Consider the following 16,734-nt stretch of genomic DNA (forward strand, 5'->3'; position numbering starts at 1 on the left):
AGCTGGAGGGGGCCGCGTGGCGAGCGGGGCAGAGGGAGGATCTGGGGGTGCACAGGCCGGCTGCACCCGGAAGGAGGAAGCGGGCAGGGTGTCTGTGGCCGGGCCCGGGATCCCCCACCCGGGGACTTCCTCTTCCTCCCGGGCAGGTGTAGCTGCCACAGCGCGACCAGCACCCTGACCCGTCATGGACGGGGGCACGGGACCCAGACTCGGAGACTTCCTGAGTGGGAGCCTGGCCACCTGGGTGAGGCGGCGGGAAGGCGGCGGGGAGGGGAAGTGAGCAGTAGGGAGGGGCTGGGGTTGGGGTGGGGAGGATGGGGCAGAGATGGGCGCTGTGGGGGCTGGACTTACAGATGGGGCTGAAGTCCAGGCAGCTGTGAGGCGGGAATCGGGGTCCAGATCTTGGGGACCAGGGACGTGCAGGGGTTTGGTGAGGAGGGGGCTCGGGGGCTCAGGATTCACTCTATGATGGGGCTTCACCTGGGCCAGCGGACCGCTCCCTGCTTCCCACAGGCGCTGGGGCTGGCTGGGCTGGTGGGAGAGGCAGAGGAGCCGGAGGAGGACGAGGAGGAGGAAGGAGAGGGGCCCCTTTGTCCGGAGAAGAGGTTCCTGCGCCTCAGTGATGGGGCCCTGCTGCTCCGGGTGCTGGGCATCATGTAAGGAAGAGGCCTCAAGCTCTGGTGGGCGGGGCCTGAGGCCTGGGGCGGGGCCTGAGGCCTGGGGCGGGGCCTGACTGAGGGGAGGTGGGTCCGAGTCCCTTTCCAACCAATGGCCCCCTGTGCCCACAGTGCCCCTGGCTCCCGAGGGGGCCCTCGGGCGATCAGGGGCCAAGGTGACCCGGCAGTCAGTCGGGTGCGGAACCTGAACCACGTGTGGGGCCGCCTGAGGGACTTCTACCAGGTGAGGCCTGGGCGGGAGGCCGAGCGGGAGCCCCCACGGGAGGCCGTCTCATCGCCCCTCTGTGCCCCCAGGAGGAGCTGCAGCTGCTGGTCCTGTCAGCACCCCCGGACCTTCAGGCCCTGGGGTTTGACCCCTTCTCAGGTACCCTCTCCCCACCCCCCTTGCTGTGTCCCCCCCTCCGGCCGCCTGCTAACCCCTGTGGCTTGTGCCCTGCAGAGGAGGCGGTGGAGGAGCTGGAAGGCGTCCTCCGGCTGCTGCTGGGGGCGGCGGTGCAGGTGAGGGGAGCGCCGGGCGGGCCCAGCGGGGCTGCAGGGGTGGGAGGCTCCGGCGCCCTCACCCGCCCCGCTGGTCCCCCTGCAGTGTGAGCACCGGGAACTCTTCATCCGGCACATCCAGGGCCTCAGCCTGGAGGTGCAGAGCGAGCTGGCTGCGGCCATCCAGCAGGTACGGGCCTGCACTGCCTGGGGACTCCCTGCCTCCAGCTTCTTAGGCTGAACGCTCTCCCTCCCGCCCAGGTGACCCAGCCGGGGGCGGGCCTGGTGCTGGCACTGGCTGGGCCCGAGCCCGGGGAGCTGGCACCTGCAGAGCTGGAGATGCTGACCCGGAGCCTGACGGGGACCCTCCTGAGACTGGCACGGGAGCGTGACGTGGGGGCCCAGGTGGGGGCGGCGGGGGGACGGTATAGAGGGCCAGGTGGGGGAATGGAGGGCCTCGGGGACCCAGGCGTGGGGGAGATGGGAGCTGAGGCCAGCTGTGGGGCTGGGGTTGGGGGTCCTTGGCTGACAGGGCTGTAAGAGCCAAATTCAGATAGTGGTGACGGGGCGGGGGGAGGGGGGAGGGATGGGAGGGAGATGTGGGGGACACAGGTTACTTCTGACCCCTGACCCTTGACCCCCCACAGCGGCTGTCTGAGCTGCTGTTGGAGCGCGCGCCAGCCCCCCTGCTGCCTGAGGCCCCTGCGGGGACCCCCCTGGAGGGCCCCTCCAACCATCTGGCCCTGCAGCTGGCCAACGCCAAGGCCCAGCTGCGCCGCCTGCGGCAGGAGCTGTGAGTGGGAGAGGGACGGCCAGCCCCAGGCATACGGGCCGGATGGGGCCAGGGCAGGGCTGGGGGTGCTGTCCCAGGTCCCTCCAGCGTCTCTGTCCTCCAGGGAGGAGAAGGCCGAGCTGCTGCTGGACTCCCAGGAGGAGGTGCAGGGCCTAGAGGCGGAAATCCGCAGGCTCCGCCAGGAGGTGCGTCCGCCATCCTCCCTCACCTTCCCCGCACCTCCGTCCCATTGCCCCTCCGCCCGGCTCCTCACGTCCCCGGTCCCTGCCGCCGCGGCTGGCCGTTCCCAACGCCGCCCCGTCCGCCCAGACCCAGGCGCTGGCCGGCCAGGCCAAGCGCGCCGAGCTGTACCGCGAGGAGGCCGAGGCGCTGCGGGAGCGCGCGGGCCGCCTGCCCCGCCTGCAGGAGGAGCTGCGGCGCCACCGGGAGCGGCTGCAGGCGGCCGAGGCCTGCCGGGGCCAGCTGGAGGTGAGGGGGGGGGGGGGCGGGCATGGGAGGGCGGGGCCTGCAGGGGAGAGGGCGGGGCCTGCAGGGGAGAGGGCGGGGCCTGCAGGGGAGAGGGCGGGGCCTGCAGGGGAGACGGGGGGGGGGGGGGGGGGGTAGGGCCGCGAGGAGGAGCACCTTTGGGCCTGGAGCAGGGAGACTCAGGCCTTCCTGAGGGCACGGTCATGGCCAGGAGAGACAGGTGAGAGGGTGTCTGGGACAAGGCCCCGGGACGGTGGGGCAGATGGAAGGGGAAGAGGGGGTTGTGAGGAAGGGTAGGTTCTGGGAGGAGGGCGGGGCCACAGTGGGCGCTGATTAGCAGGTCCCGCCCTAGCTGGTTTAGCTCAGTGGATAGAGCGTCGGCCTGCAGACTGAAGAGCCCCAGGTTCGATTCCAGCCAAGGGCACGTGCCCGGGTTGCGAGCTCGATCCCCAGTAAGATAAGAGGCAGCCTATCAATGATTCTCATCATTGATGTTTCTATCTCTATCCCTCCCCCTTCCTCTCTGAAATCAATAAAGAAATATATATATATATATAAAGTAGCAAGTCCCGCGGGATGTGACCTGGGAAGGTGGTTTTGGGGAGAAGGCGGGGGGTGGGGGGCAGATGCTAGGGGAGTGGTACCTGGAAGGGGCAGATGTGGGTCAGGTGGGGGCCGGGAGACAGGATGGGGGCCCTGGGTGCCGGGCACAGGAGCCACGGGCCCTGTCCCCCTTCACCCCAGGAGGAGCGGGCGCTGTCGGGGACACTGGAGGCCGCCCGGGCGCTGCTGGAGGAGCGGCTGGAGGCGGCGCAGGAGCGCTGTGCGCGGCTGCACGAGACGCAGCGCGAGAACCTGCTGCTGCGGACGCGGCTGGGCGAGGCGCACGCGGTGAGCTGACCCCAGGCCTCCCAGGACCCGGGCCCCTCCTCCCGGCGTTCCGTGGGGTCTGACCTGCCCGCCCCCAGGAGCTGGACTCGCTGCGGCAGCAGGTGGACCAGCTGGTGGAGGAGAACGTGGAGCTGGAGCTGGAGCTTCAGCGGAGCCTGGAGCCGCCGCCGGGCTCCCCCGGGGCGTGTGAGTGGAGCCCCCGGGGAGGGCTGGGGCTGGGGGTGCCCGGGTGTCCCTGCAGCTGCGGGGGGGATGGCTTCTGACTCCCCCCTTCCCCCAAGCCTCTGGGGGTGCAGGGGTGCAGGGAGTGTGGCAGGACTGAGGGTGGGGAGGGGTCCTGACCTCATCTCACCCCCCAGCACCCCTGCCGGGAGCGGCCCCCTCCATCCACGATGAAGTGAGGGAGGCGGAGGCGGGGCAGCTGCGGACACTGGAGCGGGAGAACCGGGAGCTCCGCGCCCTGCTGCAGGCCCTACAGGGGCAGCCCGGAGGCCAGGTGAGCGAGTCCCTTCCCCGCCGGCCTCCCGGGCCTCCCTGGTGGCACCGCTGGCCCTGACCCTCCCTCTGTGTGCCCTCAGCGCCCCCTGCTGGAGGAGCAAGGTGAGGACGCCATGGTTCCCGTGCTGGCTGTGGCTCCCCAGACCCGCCCGGCCTCAGGCCCTGGTCCTCAGGGCGAGGTTGGCCCCACGGGGGATGAAGACCCTCCGGCCTTGGACTTGGCTCCCCCAGCATCAGACTCAGCCCTCCAGGGGTCAGCCGAGTGTCCCCAGACATCGGATTCAGACCCTCCAGTGATGCAGAGGCCCCTCCAGACGGCTGCCATGGCCCCCCAGACCTTAGTCCCAGCGCCCCAGGAGTCAGGCCCCTCTGTGGAGACACAGGAGTCCCCGGGGGAGGCTGGCCACAGAGCCCCTCTCCAGACCCCTGCCTCCGTGCCCCCACCTCAGGGCCCAGAGACCAAAGGTCAGGCCCAGCTGTTGTTGAGAGAAGAGGCTGGGGAGTCAGTGCCCATGGCCCAGGGGCTCAGACAGGAGGTCCCCGAGAACCAGCCGGAACCCCGGGAGCGGCTGGAGGAGCAGCAGCCCCCTGGCCAGAGGCTGCACCTGCCCCGGGAGCACACAGAGGCCGGAGAGCCAGAGCCGCGGCTGGCGGGGATGACCGGGGACCCAGCTCAGCAGCCGGAAATGGCTCCCAAGGCCCAGGCCTTGCTGGAGGAGGGACCAGGCCCAGGGGAGACGGTGGCCAGGGGGGACCCAGAGCGGGAGGCCCTCAGGGAGGAGGCGGCGAGGCTGCGGGGCGAGGCGGAGGCCCTCCGCGCCGAGCTGGAGGCCCAGGCCCGGAGGCTGGAGGCCCGGGGCGCGGAGGCCGCTCGCCTGGCGGAGGAGCGGGCTCAGGCGCGGAGGGCCGAGGCGGAGGCCCACGGGGAGGCAGAGGCCCAGGCCCGGGAGCAGGCCCGGCTGCGGGAGGCGGTGGAGGCGGCCCGGCGGGAGCTGGAGGCGGCGTCGCGGGAGCGGGAGGCGCTGGCAGAGGCCCTGGCAGCGGCCGGCCGAGAGCGGAGGCAGTGGGAGCGGGAGGGGCCCCGGCTGCGGGCCCGGGCCGAGGCCGCGGAGGAGCGGCTGCAGGTGCTGGAGCAGGAGAGCCAGCAGCGCCGGGAGCAGGCCGAGAGGGAGCGCCGGGAGCAGCAGGCCCTCAAGGAGGTACGTGGGGCTTCTGTTCCTCCGGGGCCGGGAAATGGGGTTCCAGGCTCACGGGAGCCGGTGGCTGGAGTTTGGGGTTATTCATTCCATTCGGCCTCTGTGCCCAGCACCGAGCCGGGACTGGAGATAAGAAAACGAAGTCCGATCCTGCCTTCCAAAGGCTCGCCTGGCCTGGGAAAGGGCAGGTTCCCCCCCCCCCCCCCCACATCAGATGGGGTGACTTTGGAGGGGATGAGAGTGTGGGCAGGGAGCCGGGGTGCAAATCCTGGCTCTCTGACCTCAGCAGTCACTCCCCTGCACCCCAGTGCCTCCTTCTGTAAAGGGGGGGTGGTACTATTTTTAAAAAATATATATATTTTATTGATTTTTTACAGAGAGGAAGAGAGAGGGATAGAGAGTTAGAAACATCGATGAGAGAATCATTGATCAATTGCCTCCTGCATGCCCCCTACTGGGGATGTGCCCACAACCAAGGTACATGCCCTTGACCCGAATCGAACCCGGGACCTTTCAGCCCACAGGCTGACTCTCTATCCACTGAGCCAAACCGGTTCCGGCGGGGGGTGGTACTCTTGATGGCTGCCTGGCAGGTCCTGTGGGGGACCAAGGGAGAGAGGGGTGGGAGGCCTAGTTCATGCTGGCCGGCACATTGGTTATAAGAGAGGGTGCCGTGGGAGCCTGTGGGAGAGGGAGCTGGTGCCGGGGTGGGGCAAGAGGCTTTGGGGAGGGTTCTGAGGAAGGTCAAGATCCCGCTAGATGATCCTAACCGGTTTGGCTCAGTGGACTGAAAGGTCCCAGGTTCGATTCCGGTCAAGGGCATGTATTTGGTTGCGGGCACATCCCCAGTAGGGGGTGTGCAAGAGGCAGCTGGTCGATGTTTCTCATCAATGTTTCTAGCTCTCTATCTTTTTCCCTTCCTCTCTGTAAAAAATTAATAAAATATTAAAAGAAAAAAAAGATCCCGCTAGATGGGGAGGGACATTTTCTCCCCAGGAACAGCCTGTGCGAAGAGTGAAGGCACTGAAGGAGGAGTAGGGACTGAGAGGCGTGTGGGCCAGCTTTCCGGGTGTTAGTGCTCCATCCCCAGGCAGGGAGAGCGGCAGGGAGAGCCTCCGGGGTGTGGCAGCCTGCGTGGGCTGGGCTTGAGGAGGGCACCTCGGTGTGCAGGGCCTGGAGCCGCGTGGAGGCAGCTCCTGTGGTCCAGGTGGCCGGTGAGGCTGGCTGGCCCCGGACGGGAAATGGAAGAGAGAGGAGGCCTGGGAACCCCTTTATTCACTCATTCGAGCATGTGTGTGGGTGTCTCCTGGTGGCCAGGCCTGTACCAGGCAGCCAGCGCGCCCGTACTCGGGGAAGTGCGCCCAACCTGGGGTGGAGACGGGCGTGCCTGGTGCCGGAAGCCGTGTGGCCCAGGAAGCACACCGGGCGGGAAGGCCTCCTGGGGGAGGGAGGGATGGCAGTGAGCAAGGAGGCAGTTCAGCGGGTTTGCAGGGCGGAACCTGAGGAGGGCAGTGAGGAGGTGAGGACCCAGTCAGCCGGGCCCTGGTTGCAGCTGTTTCCATGAGGCAATGGAGCGGAGTGGTCAGGGCCGGGTGGGGAAGGCCCCTCAGAGGGCTTGGGGAGGCATGAGGCAGTGCGACGGGTGTCTCGGGTCAGGGCTGTGGGGAGGGTGTGCCTCAGACAGGGATGGAATCTTCCGCCTGAGCATCCCTAAGGTACTGAGGCTCAGAGAGGAGGAGTCATCGGATCTGAGACTCCTCCCAGCGGAGAGAAGTGGGGTACAACACACTGTTGGGTTGACCCCCGCAGCTGGGCACCGTGCAGGACGGTCTGGGGAATGTGCAAATTGGGGGTGTGGGTAAGAGAGCAAGTCTGAGAGGCTGTCTCTGGGGTCCACTCTGAAGGCCGTGACTGAGGTGCTGTCCGACGGGCCTGGGTTATGGCCTGAACCCCCTTCTTACCAGCTCTGTGGCTGTTGGCAAGTTACTTAACTTCTCTGAGTCTCGGTTTACTCACCTGTCAAACCGGAATCAAAAGGCCCTGCCTCCCGGGATGCTGTAAGACAGTGGCTGAGGCGAGCGTGGGCAGCAGGAGAGGGAATGCCAGCAGGTGGGCCGTGAGGGGGAGGGGGAGGGTGGGGCTGGTGGCTGGAAGAGCCAGCTCCGAGGACTGAGTGGGCGGAAGAGGCTGAGGACCAAGTGGGGAATTTGGTGAGATTTCCTGGTCAGAGCACTTCCTGGTGATAAGTGGCTGTGTTGCAGGAGGAGGTGACCAGCCAGGGAACCAGGGAACCAGGTCAGAGAACCAGGAGCCGAGGGCGTTGTCCAAACGGGCCTCCTGGACTGGGTGGAGGACAGGAGGTGCACGGAGAGGGTACTGAGGGCTGTGGCCAGAGCCTGGGCAAGGGCAGAGCAGGACTCTGGGCAGAGGCTCAGTTCTTCTTCATTTACCTCAGGCCTTGTCTGTCAGCAGCAGGGCATCATGGGACTTGTAGTTTTTCCAGTGAGAGGCAGTAGGCAAAGGTGTCTGGAAGTGCATTGCTTCTGAGGGGAGACCTGAGGGGAGGGGGCTTGCTAAGCCAGGAAGATCAGAGCCCAGGCTGCTGGCTTGGCTTCTGGAGGCAGGATTTGTCAGGCTGCTTGGTCAGAGCTGGCCTTTCCCTGTGGTTTATCCTGCCAGGGCCCCCACGTCTCGGAATGGTTCGGTCTACCTCCCCTCTGGGGCCCACCGCTCCAATCGGGCCTCCTGCCACATTCTGCAATGGTGTGGCCCAACTGCCAGAGGCCCTGGGCCCTGGCATCTCTGTCTCCTCCCTTCCTCCCCCCCCTCCCCCAGCCCCACTGTGGTTAGGCCTGGCGCTCACCAAGTTCCTGTCTGCTGTGGCCATCCCCTGTGGCCGAGGGCTCTCTCCAGATCAGCTTCCGCCGCGCCCCCCTTTCCTTCATGGTTAGGGTGGCCTTCCCACGCAGGGCACGTCCACCTGCCCCTGAGCACAACAGGAAGCAAGAGCTCAGAGAGGTGAAGTCAGACGGGGCCTCTGACTCCGGCCCGGGGGCCTCCCTCATGCCCTGCCGGGCTTACAATCCCCAGTTCTTCATACCCACTCTGCCCAGCGGCCCGGCTTTGCTCCCATTGTACAGACCTGGGAGTGGAGGCCCGAAGGGGAACGCTGTTTGTCTAGGGGGGCAGAGCAAGGACAGAAAGCCAGGTCCCCTGGCTCTCAGGCCTCTGTGTGTGTCTGCCCACCCCCGGGTGATGGCGTTGGCATGTCCTCGGGCCCTGAGCCCCTCTGTCTGCCCTCAGGAGCTTGAGAAGGCTGTGGTGCGGGGCCAGGAGCTGGGGGCCCGGCTGGAGCGTCTGCAGAAGGAGCTGGACCAGGCTTCTCAGGAGCGCCAGGAGTTTCTCCGGGAAAAAGAGTTCCAGCAGCAGAGGTGGGGCATCGCCGGGGGGGCAGAGCGCGCCAGGCAGAGGCTCGGGGAGGGGTAGATGCCGAGGCCTCTCCTGGCAGGTACCGGGGCCTGGAGCAGCAGATGAAAACGGAGCTGCAGGCCGCGGCCACCAGCAAGGAGGAGGCGCTGAGGAAGCTCAAGGCGAGGGCCCAGAAGCTGGAAGAGGAGCTGTCCCAGGTGAGGCCTGGCCCTGGGAGCCGGGGCCTCGTCCCGCCCTCCCTCCGTTCTGCACACAGACGTGCCCGGCCGCTGGGCCCCCGTCCCTCCAGAGGCCCCGAACCTCCAGAGGCCCCTCTGGTCTTGCCCCTCAATTCCTGGCCCGCTGCTCCCTTGGGGCCTGTTGGGAGGAGCACTGAGCTGAGCGTCAGGCTGACTCTGCTACGGCCGGGTGATCTCTGGGCCTTGTCTCCTCCAAGGACAGCACTGAAGGCTTCGTCCTGAGGTGACTGCTGTGTCTTTCTTGCTTGGCTCTCCCCCTCCCCCTCCCCTCACTTCCTAGTGAGCTCAATCGCTCTTGTCGTCGTCCTAAGTCAGTCGTTATTTCTGACGCCCCTGCAGCATGGGGGCTCAGGGCCCAGCACTGGGGTGCGGTGGAGCCCAATGTCAGGTTGCTGCATGCAAGGGAGCCCAAGGTCACCTGGCACAGGGGCAGGAAAATGGTGACTGTCACAGGGGGCGCCAGGGGCCAGTGGGCACCGGCAGACTGGCTTGCTGGCACGTGCGGGGCTGGTCGGGGAGGCTTTCTGGAGACCTGGGGCCCCGAGGAGGAGCAGCAGCTGCGGGAGGAGCAGCAGGGGCAGGTCACGTGCCGTGGCCCCGAGAGAAGGTGGCAAGGGCAGGACAGAGTGATGGAGCTACGGGAGCCAGGAGCGCGGGCTTGTGGGCAAGGTCCCCCGTCCAGGTCCTGTGCCATCGCCACGCATGGCCACTCCCCCGCGTGACCTCCCGGGCCTCTCCCCGCAGCTGCGCCAGAGCTCCCTGGGGCTGGAGCCCAAGGAGCAGGCCGAGCCGAGGACCCCGGAGGCCCAGAGCGGGCGGCTCATCGAGGTGGAGCGCAGTGTGAGTGGTGGGTGGTGGTGGGCACGGGGGCGGGGGTGGGCAGAGGCCGGGCCACCAACGCCCCTCTGTGCCGCACAGAACGCAGCGCTGGAGGCTGAGAAGACGGCTCTGCAGGAGCAGCTGCAGGCGCTGGAGGGGCAGCTGGGAAGCCTGCAGGGGCGTGCCCAGGAGCTGCTGCAGCAGAGCCAGCAGGCACAGGAGAACAGCAGTCGCCTGCAGGTGGGAGCCGGCTGGGTGCCCGTCCCCCCAGAGCCCTGCCCACTTACCACTGTCCCCTGCCCCTTTGGTATCATTTCCTGCTTTCCCCTGCCTCAGCTCCCAGGCAGCCGTCCTTCCGACCCCTGCCCGCTCCCCTCCCCCTTCTGCTGCCTCCAGCCCCACGTCTGTGCCCAGTTTCTCGGCCTCAGGCCCCTTCTCCACCGCCAGCCGTCAGTCCCCCGCTCTGGGCCAGGCAGCCCCGTCGGTCACATCGTGCCTGTGCCCCTCGCCCTCCCCTCCACAGCCCAGCACCTGCCAGGATACCTCCCCGCTCTCCTTGCCCGTGTGCCTCTGCCTCTGGCTCCCTCTGCCCCCGCCCAGCCCTCTGCCTCCTCCGCAGCGCTGGCTCCTGGCCTCTGGCCGCCCCTGTCGCTCCCTCTCCGGCCTGGGCCCCACCCCCTCCTCTCCCCAGGCCGAGAAGTCTGCGCTGGAGCTGCAGGGCCAGGAGCTGCACAGGAAGCTGGGGGTGCTGGAGGCGGAGGTGCAGGCCGCGCGGCGGTCCCAGGAGGAGACCCGCGGGCAGCAGCAGGCGCTGCTGCGGGACCACGAGGCGCTGGTGGAGCTGCAGCGGCGGCAGGAGGCCGAGCTGGAGGGGCTGCTGGCCCGGCACCGGGACCTCAAGGCCAACATGCGGGCCCTGGAGCTGGCCCACCGGGAGCTGCAGGGCCGGTGAGTCTCCCCCGGACGGAAGCCCTGGCCCCGGTGCCACCTCCAGGCTGTGCCTCCTTGGGAGAGGCGAGCCCGGGCAGCAGGTCCTGGCAGACCCCCGGGTGCCCGGACCCAGGCCCGCAGCCTCTCAGCCTCTGTCCGTCCCAGGCATGAGCAGCTGCAGGCCCAGAAGGCCAACGTGGAGGCGCAGGAGCTGGCCCTCCTGGCGGAGCGGGAGCGCCTGATGCAGGACGGCCACCGGCAGCGCGGCCTGGAGGAGGAGCTGCGGAGGCTGCAGAGCGAGCACGACAGGTACCAGCGGCGCTGCCAGCGCGCAGCCGTCCCGGGGCCGGCCAGGGCTGCCCGTGCAGTGCGGGTGGGGAGCAGGCACCACCTGTGAGGGCCTGCGCCGCCCTCCCTGGCACAGCCCTCTGGCCCTCAGGAGGCTGGGGGGCAAGCCCCCCCCAGAGCACCTCTCCTGGTCCCCACAGGGCGCAGCAGCTGCTGGCAGAGATGTCCCGGGAGCGAGGGGAGCTGCAGGGGGAGCGCGGGGAGCTGCGGGGCCGGCTGGCGCGGCTGGAGCTGGAGCGGGCGCAGCTGGAGCTGCAGAGCCAGCGGCTGCGCGAGAGCAACCAGCAGCTGGACCTGAGCGCCTGCCGGCTGACCACGCAGTGTGAGGTGTGAGGGGCGGTGTGAGGTGTGAGGGGCGGTGTGAGGTGTGAGGGGCGGTGTGAGGTGTGAGGTGTGAGGGTGGTGTGAGGTGTGAGGGGTGGTGTGAGTGTGAGGGGCGGTGTGAGGTGTGAGGGCGGAGGTGGCCGGAATGGGGCTGGGGGGGCTGGGGCTGGGGACTGAGTGGAGGGCATGTGGAGGAGCCACTCGGAGTCCCATTAACCCCGCCTGCCCCGCTGCCTGCCCCCAGCTGCTGACAGAGCTGCGGAGCGCCCAGGAGGAGGAGAACCGGCAGCTGCTGGCCGAGGTGCAGGCCCTGAGCCGGGAGAACCGGGAGCTCCTGGAGCGCAGCCTGGAGAGCCGGGACCACCTGCACCGGGAGCAGCGCGAGTACCTGTGAGCCGGGGGGGGGCAGGGGTGGGGGGCAGCGGGCGGGGCAGCAGCGGGGGCGGGGGCGGGGGCAGCAGCGGGGGTGGGGGTGGGGGCAGCAGTCTGGAGGGCAGCGGGCGGGGGGCGGCGGGTGGAGGGCAGCGGGCGGGGCAGCAGCGGGGGGCGGGGGCAGCAGTCTGGAGGGCAGCAGGCGGGGGGCGGCGGGTGGAGGGCAGCGGGCAGGGGGCAGCGGGCGGGGGGCAGCTGGAAAGGTCAGCAGTCTGGAGGGCAGCGGGTGGGGTCAGTGGGTGAGGGTCAGTGGGTGAGGGTCAGCAGGCGGGGGGCAGCGGGCGGGGGGCAGCAGGTGGAGGGCAGAGGGCGGGGGCAGTGGATGGGGGTCAGCAAGTGGAGGGCAGCGGGTGGGTGTCAGTGGGTGAGGGTCAGCGGGTGGGAGTCAGCAGGTGGGGGGCAGGGTGGGGGGCAGCGGGCAGGGCAGCAGCGGGGGTGGGGGCGGGGGCAGCAGTCTGGAGGGCAGCGGGCGGGGTCGGCGGGTGGAGGGCAGCGGGGGGGGGGGGCGGCGGGTGGAGGGCTGAGGGCGCTGGCCCTGAAGACACGTGTGGTTGGTTGTTCAGGGGCAGACGCCCAGGGAGTCCTGGGCTGACCCCGGGCTGGGTGGTGGCAGTGTCCCCCACACAGGCGGGACAGTGCTACCTGCAGGGCTGTGCCTGCTGGAGGCTGAGCCCCGCTCCGGCCCGGCCTCAGGCTGCTCTCCCTCCCCCCTGTCTCTCCCCCCCCCCCGTCTCCCCCCCAGGGACCAGCTCAATGCCCTGCGCCGGGAGAAGCAGAAGCTGGTGGAGAAGATCATGGACCAGTACCGTGTGCTGGAGCCGGGGCCCCTGCCCCGGACCAAGTGAGTGGTCCCTTCACCCCCGTGTGGGGCCCCCAGCCTGGCCTGCCTGCCCTCTGGCCTGGCCAAGCCCAGTCCGGGCCGGAGGGTTTGCCTGGCCTCTCATCCCGGCTTACCCCCTCTGTGCCCTCTCCTCCCTCCCCCCCCTTCCCCCCTCTGTGCCCTCTCCTCCCTCCCCCCCTTCCCCCCGCTGTGCCCTCTCCTCCCTCCCCCCCCTTCCCCCCTCTGTGCCCTCTCCTCCCTCCCCCCGCCTTCCCCCCTCTGTGCCCTCTCCTCCCTCCCCCCGCCTTCCCCCCTCTGTGCCCTCTCCTCCCTCCCCCCCCTTACCCCCGCTGTGCCCTCTCGCTCCAGGAAGGGCAGCTGGCTGGCAGACAAGGTGAAGAGGCTGATGCGGCCCCGGCGGGAGGGGGGCCTCCCCGGGGGGCCGCGCCTGTGGGCCGACGGGGCTGGCAGCACCGAAAGCCTGGGGGGCCCCCCCGAGGCGGAGCTCTCCGAGGGCAGGGAGGCGGATGGGCCAGGTGGGTCTGGGGCCAGGTGCCCGGTGGTCCCTCCCCGCGTCCTTCCCCGCCGCCTGCTCCGCCGCCGGCCTCCTCTCCCCTGCGGCTGTGCACCTGCCCATCGCCTCCCTGTCGCCCCCACCCGCCCCCCAGATGGTTCCGGTGGCGCTTGGCTCCGCGTCCCAGTGCGTCTCCTCCGCCACCTCCTCCGCCGCCTCCTTCTGCCGCGCTGCCCCCGCCCGTCCTGCCCGCCCCCGCGCTGCCCCCGCCCGTCCTGCCCGCCCCCGCGCTGCCCCCGCCAGTCCTGCCCGCCCCCGCGCTGCCCCCGCCAGTCCTGCCCGCCCCCGCGCTGCCCCCGCCAGTCCTGCCCGCCCCCGCGCTGCCCCCGCCAGTCCTGCCCGCCCCCGCGGTGCCCGGGACCCGGAGCCGGGGGGCTTTAGTGAGAGGCCCTTATTCCAGTGACAGGCGAGGAGGCCGAGGCCCAGGGCGGGGAAGCGCCTGGCTCAAGGTCACCGAGTGAGTTAGTGTCAGAGCCAGAGAGGGCCCGGCCTCCGGTCACCCAGACCCTCTCCTCCCGCCTCTGCCGCCTCCTCTCCCGGCCCTGCGGCTTCACCTGCTGCCTCACTCTGCTCCCCCTGCCCCCGCACTGCGCTCACACCCGTGCCCACACCTGTGCTCACACCTGTGCTCACACCCGTGCCCACAACCGTGCTCACACCCGTGCCCACACCCGTGCCCACACCCGTGCCCACAACCGTGCCCACATCTGTGCCCACACCCGTGCCCACACCCGTGCCCACACCTGTGCCCACACCCGTGCCCACACCGGTGCCCACACCCGTGCCCACACCCGTGCCCACACCCGTGCCCACACCCGTGCCCACATCCGTGCCCACACCCGTGCCCACATCCGTGCCCACACCCGTGCCCACACCCGTGCCCACACCGGTGCCCGCCTCTTGCAGGGTCCCCCGCCCCCGCGCCCATGCGCCGGGCGCAGAGCTCCCTCTGCCTGCGGGACGAAACCCTGCTGGGCGGGCGGCGGCGGAAGCTCAGCTCCAGGTTCCCCGTGGGGCGCAGCTCCGAGTCCTTCAGCCCCGGGGACACCCCCCGGCAGCGGTTCCGACAGCGCCACCCGGGCTCCCAGGGCAAAGGTGAGGGCCCGGGTCCCGCCGGCCCCGGCGGCTCCTGGGGGAGGGGCTCCCCCCACCCCCGTGTCCCCCGCGGGCCCTGCCGCCCCTGTCCGGTCCCTGCGGCCCAGTAGCTGCCCTGTGTCCCCCAGGACCTGGCGCAGGATGGGACGGCTCCATTGAGACCCTGGAGGAACAGGAAGCCGGCGCCGGCCGAGAGGGTGAGGGGGCGTCTGCCCTGCGCGTGGCCCTGGCAGTGCCCACTCATCCCTTCACCCCCCGGGCAAACAGCCTCTCTCAGTGCCAGGGGTGTGCCAGCGGGGGCGACGGGGAACCTTGTGGGTAGGGGGCAGGCGGTGAGCCATAGGCATGAGGATAGCAATGACACAATAGCCCCAGAGAAATAAGACATGAGCTGCATGTAGTTTAAAAGCTTCTGGTAGCCTCATCAGAAAAAGCAGAGACAGGTAAGCCTAATAGCATGTTATTTAACCCAATAGGCCCGAAGTACTGCCATTTTAACACGCAGTCAGTGTGAAAGGTCATTGCTGGGCTATTTTATACCCTTTCCGTCCGAAGTCTTTGCAGTCCGTTGTTGTTTCGCTCTCAGGCACCTGGTGGTTCAGACAGAGTGTTAGGAAGTGGCTGCTCTGGGACAGTGAGGTCGGAGCACTGGGCGGGGCGCAGTTAATTAGGTGCCCGAGGTGGGCCGAGGGAGGGGGCTTCGGAGCAAAGACGGGAGGAGAACGGGCCGAGGTGCTGTGTGTGGGAGCAGCATTCCCCGCTGGGTGCAGCGGGAGGCAGGGGGAGCGGAGGGCACGGAGGGCCTGGGGCAGGTCCGGGGGGCAGTCCCCAGGGCGGGGGCTTGAGCTGAGCCGAGCCTCTCCCTCCAGGCCTCGAGGTGCAGGACCCGGAGAAGCCCCCTCTCACCCCTTCCCTCAGCCAATGACACCACGTGGACCGGAAGCTGGGGAACGCGGAGTCCCAACGGGGGCCCCAGACAGCCCGGGAACGCGGGGAGCCAGGGCGACTGGGGCCAGGCCCTGGACAAGGACGCCTGGGCCCCCGGGGCCTCCGGGGCCGGCACCGGGGCGCTGAGGTGGAGCCGGGAGAGGCCTGTTTGCAGGAGCAATAGCTGGCCCCTGCCAGCAGCCCCTTGCCCCGGCTCTGGCTCGGCCATGCGGCCCTCGCTGAGGAGGCGGTTTCTGGGGGACCCCCCAGGTGAAGGAGGCAGGCAGGCGTGGACAAGACAGCCCCCCACCCGGGTTAGGTGGGGTGCCCAGGCCCGCTCCCTGGCGCCCGTGGCCCGGACCTATCTCTGAGCTCGGCTGGGAGTGAAATAAAGCTGGAATGCAATCACTGAGTCTGTGCTGTGTCCACCGGCTGCATCCTGAGCTGGAGGTGCCGGGGCCCTGCGCCCCGAGGCCTCGCGGGGGGCTGTGGCCATGGCTTCCTCGCCTGGCACCCCAGGCAAAGGGCTTCCCTCAGAGGAGGGGCCCGTGGGCTTGCCTGGGGTGGGGAGGGGGAGGAGTCTGGGTGGCCTGCAGTGGGTGGGGCCCGGGTCTGGCTCAGCCTTTGCTTAAAAGGTGGGGAGTGGGCTGGGGGGGGGGGGGGGTGGAAAATGCCAGGGGACCTGCCCTGCCCTCCCTGGCATCCTCTTCTCTCCTCTCACTTTTTTCTGCCCCCCCCCCCCCCACTTGGTTGAGCCTCCCCAGGGAGCTCCGGCCTGGAGTGTCAGCCAGAGCTGGGCTGGGGTGGAGGTGCCAGGAGTGTGGACACAGCACCCAGGGCGACATCCAGGAAGGGGCGATGAGGCTGGTGGCCGGACGTGAGTCAGGCACCTGGGCCGCCCAGGGTAGGGCGGGGCTGCCCAGGCGGAGGTGAGGCAGCCTGAAGGGGGGGGTGGGGAGAGGAGGGTGAGGGGGGTGCAGAGCTGGGAGGGGTAGCCTACTCAGGGTGACCTGCAGCCCGACTCACGGGTTTCTGCAGGCCCCTGGGCATAAGCTACCACTCTGCCTGCCCCCTTAGCTCCAGCTTCAGAGGCTGCTGGGGCGGGGGGAGGGGCCTGGCCTCCGGCTGGAAGCTGGAAGCCCCTCCCATAAGCATCAAGGCGGGAGTTTGATGTCCGTGTCCCCCCCCCCGTGGGTGGCTCCTGTCAGTTATCCAGAGCGAAGAGGCTCTGGAGGGCACTGGGCCAGGGCTCTGGGCCACTTGTATATGCACTCATCGTTGCCAGTGCCCTGAGCAGGGTCAGACCCACAACCTTGGCGTGTCAGGATGATGCTCTAACTGGCTGAGCTACGGGTTAGGGCTGACTCCCCTCTTTGAGGCCTACTCCAAGCTCTGCTGGCACGGCCAGGCGTGGGGCAGAGCCACGCGCGGGCATGTGGCACGGGGCGGGCTGTGCAGGGTGCTGAGGCTGAGGTCCCTTTACAGACCAGCTAAAGATTCCCCCCTCTCCCTGCCTGGGGGGGCCTGGCTCCCGCCCTCTCCGCACCCTGCGAAGGGGGAGCCCAGGGACCCCGCTCCTGAGGTCCTAGACACCTCCCCCTCTCCCCCGGCCCCAAAGGCGAGTCCCAGGGGAGAGGTCTCAGCGGGGCTGCGGGGCTCCCGGGATCAAACACCCTCTCGGGCTGCCCAGCACCCAGCGGCGGCCACCCTGAGTGAGGGTGCTGGGTGCTGGCTGGACCTGGCAGCCTGTGGCTCAGGCCGCGGGCTCATCTGTCCAGGGGACTGCAGACCCTCCCCATC

General features: G+C 69.3%; 1 protein-coding gene across 3 annotated transcripts; it reads left to right on the forward strand.

Annotated features, from left to right (window-relative positions):
* Nucleotides 1-146: 146 nt before the first annotated feature.
* On the forward strand, nucleotides 147-15,341 carry CCDC88B (coiled-coil domain containing 88B). Of its 3 annotated transcripts, XM_084895792.1 has the most exons (28): nucleotides 311-430; nucleotides 514-656; nucleotides 789-900; nucleotides 972-1,041; nucleotides 1,117-1,175; nucleotides 1,261-1,344; nucleotides 1,416-1,559; nucleotides 1,802-1,947; nucleotides 2,051-2,132; nucleotides 2,257-2,415; nucleotides 3,157-3,303; nucleotides 3,381-3,489; nucleotides 3,663-3,799; nucleotides 3,882-4,604; nucleotides 4,713-5,000; nucleotides 8,301-8,428; nucleotides 8,506-8,623; nucleotides 9,410-9,505; nucleotides 9,584-9,724; nucleotides 10,176-10,432; nucleotides 10,580-10,723; nucleotides 10,903-11,089; nucleotides 11,331-11,476; nucleotides 12,261-12,359; nucleotides 12,708-12,874; nucleotides 13,819-14,007; nucleotides 14,136-14,204; nucleotides 14,877-15,341. In XM_084895792.1, the coding sequence occupies exons 1-28, from the start codon at nucleotides 326-328 to the stop codon at nucleotides 14,930-14,932; spliced, it is 4,305 nt and encodes a 1,434-aa protein (XP_084751918.1). In that variant the 5' UTR covers nucleotides 311-325; the 3' UTR covers nucleotides 14,933-15,341. The 3 variants fall into 3 exon arrangements, with proteins under 3 accessions (XP_084751917.1, XP_084751918.1, XP_084751916.1); XM_084895791.1 differs by lacking the exon at nucleotides 311-430 and adding an exon at nucleotides 147-244 and having other exon boundaries at nucleotides 3,882-5,000; XM_084895790.1 differs by having other exon boundaries at nucleotides 3,882-5,000.
* Nucleotides 15,342-16,734: the final 1,393 nt, after the last annotated feature.

The sequence above is a fragment of the Pipistrellus hanaki genome (assembly GCF_964339955.1).
Source record: "Pipistrellus hanaki genome assembly, chromosome: 9".
Lineage (NCBI taxonomy): Eukaryota > Metazoa > Chordata > Mammalia > Chiroptera > Vespertilionidae > Pipistrellus > Pipistrellus hanaki.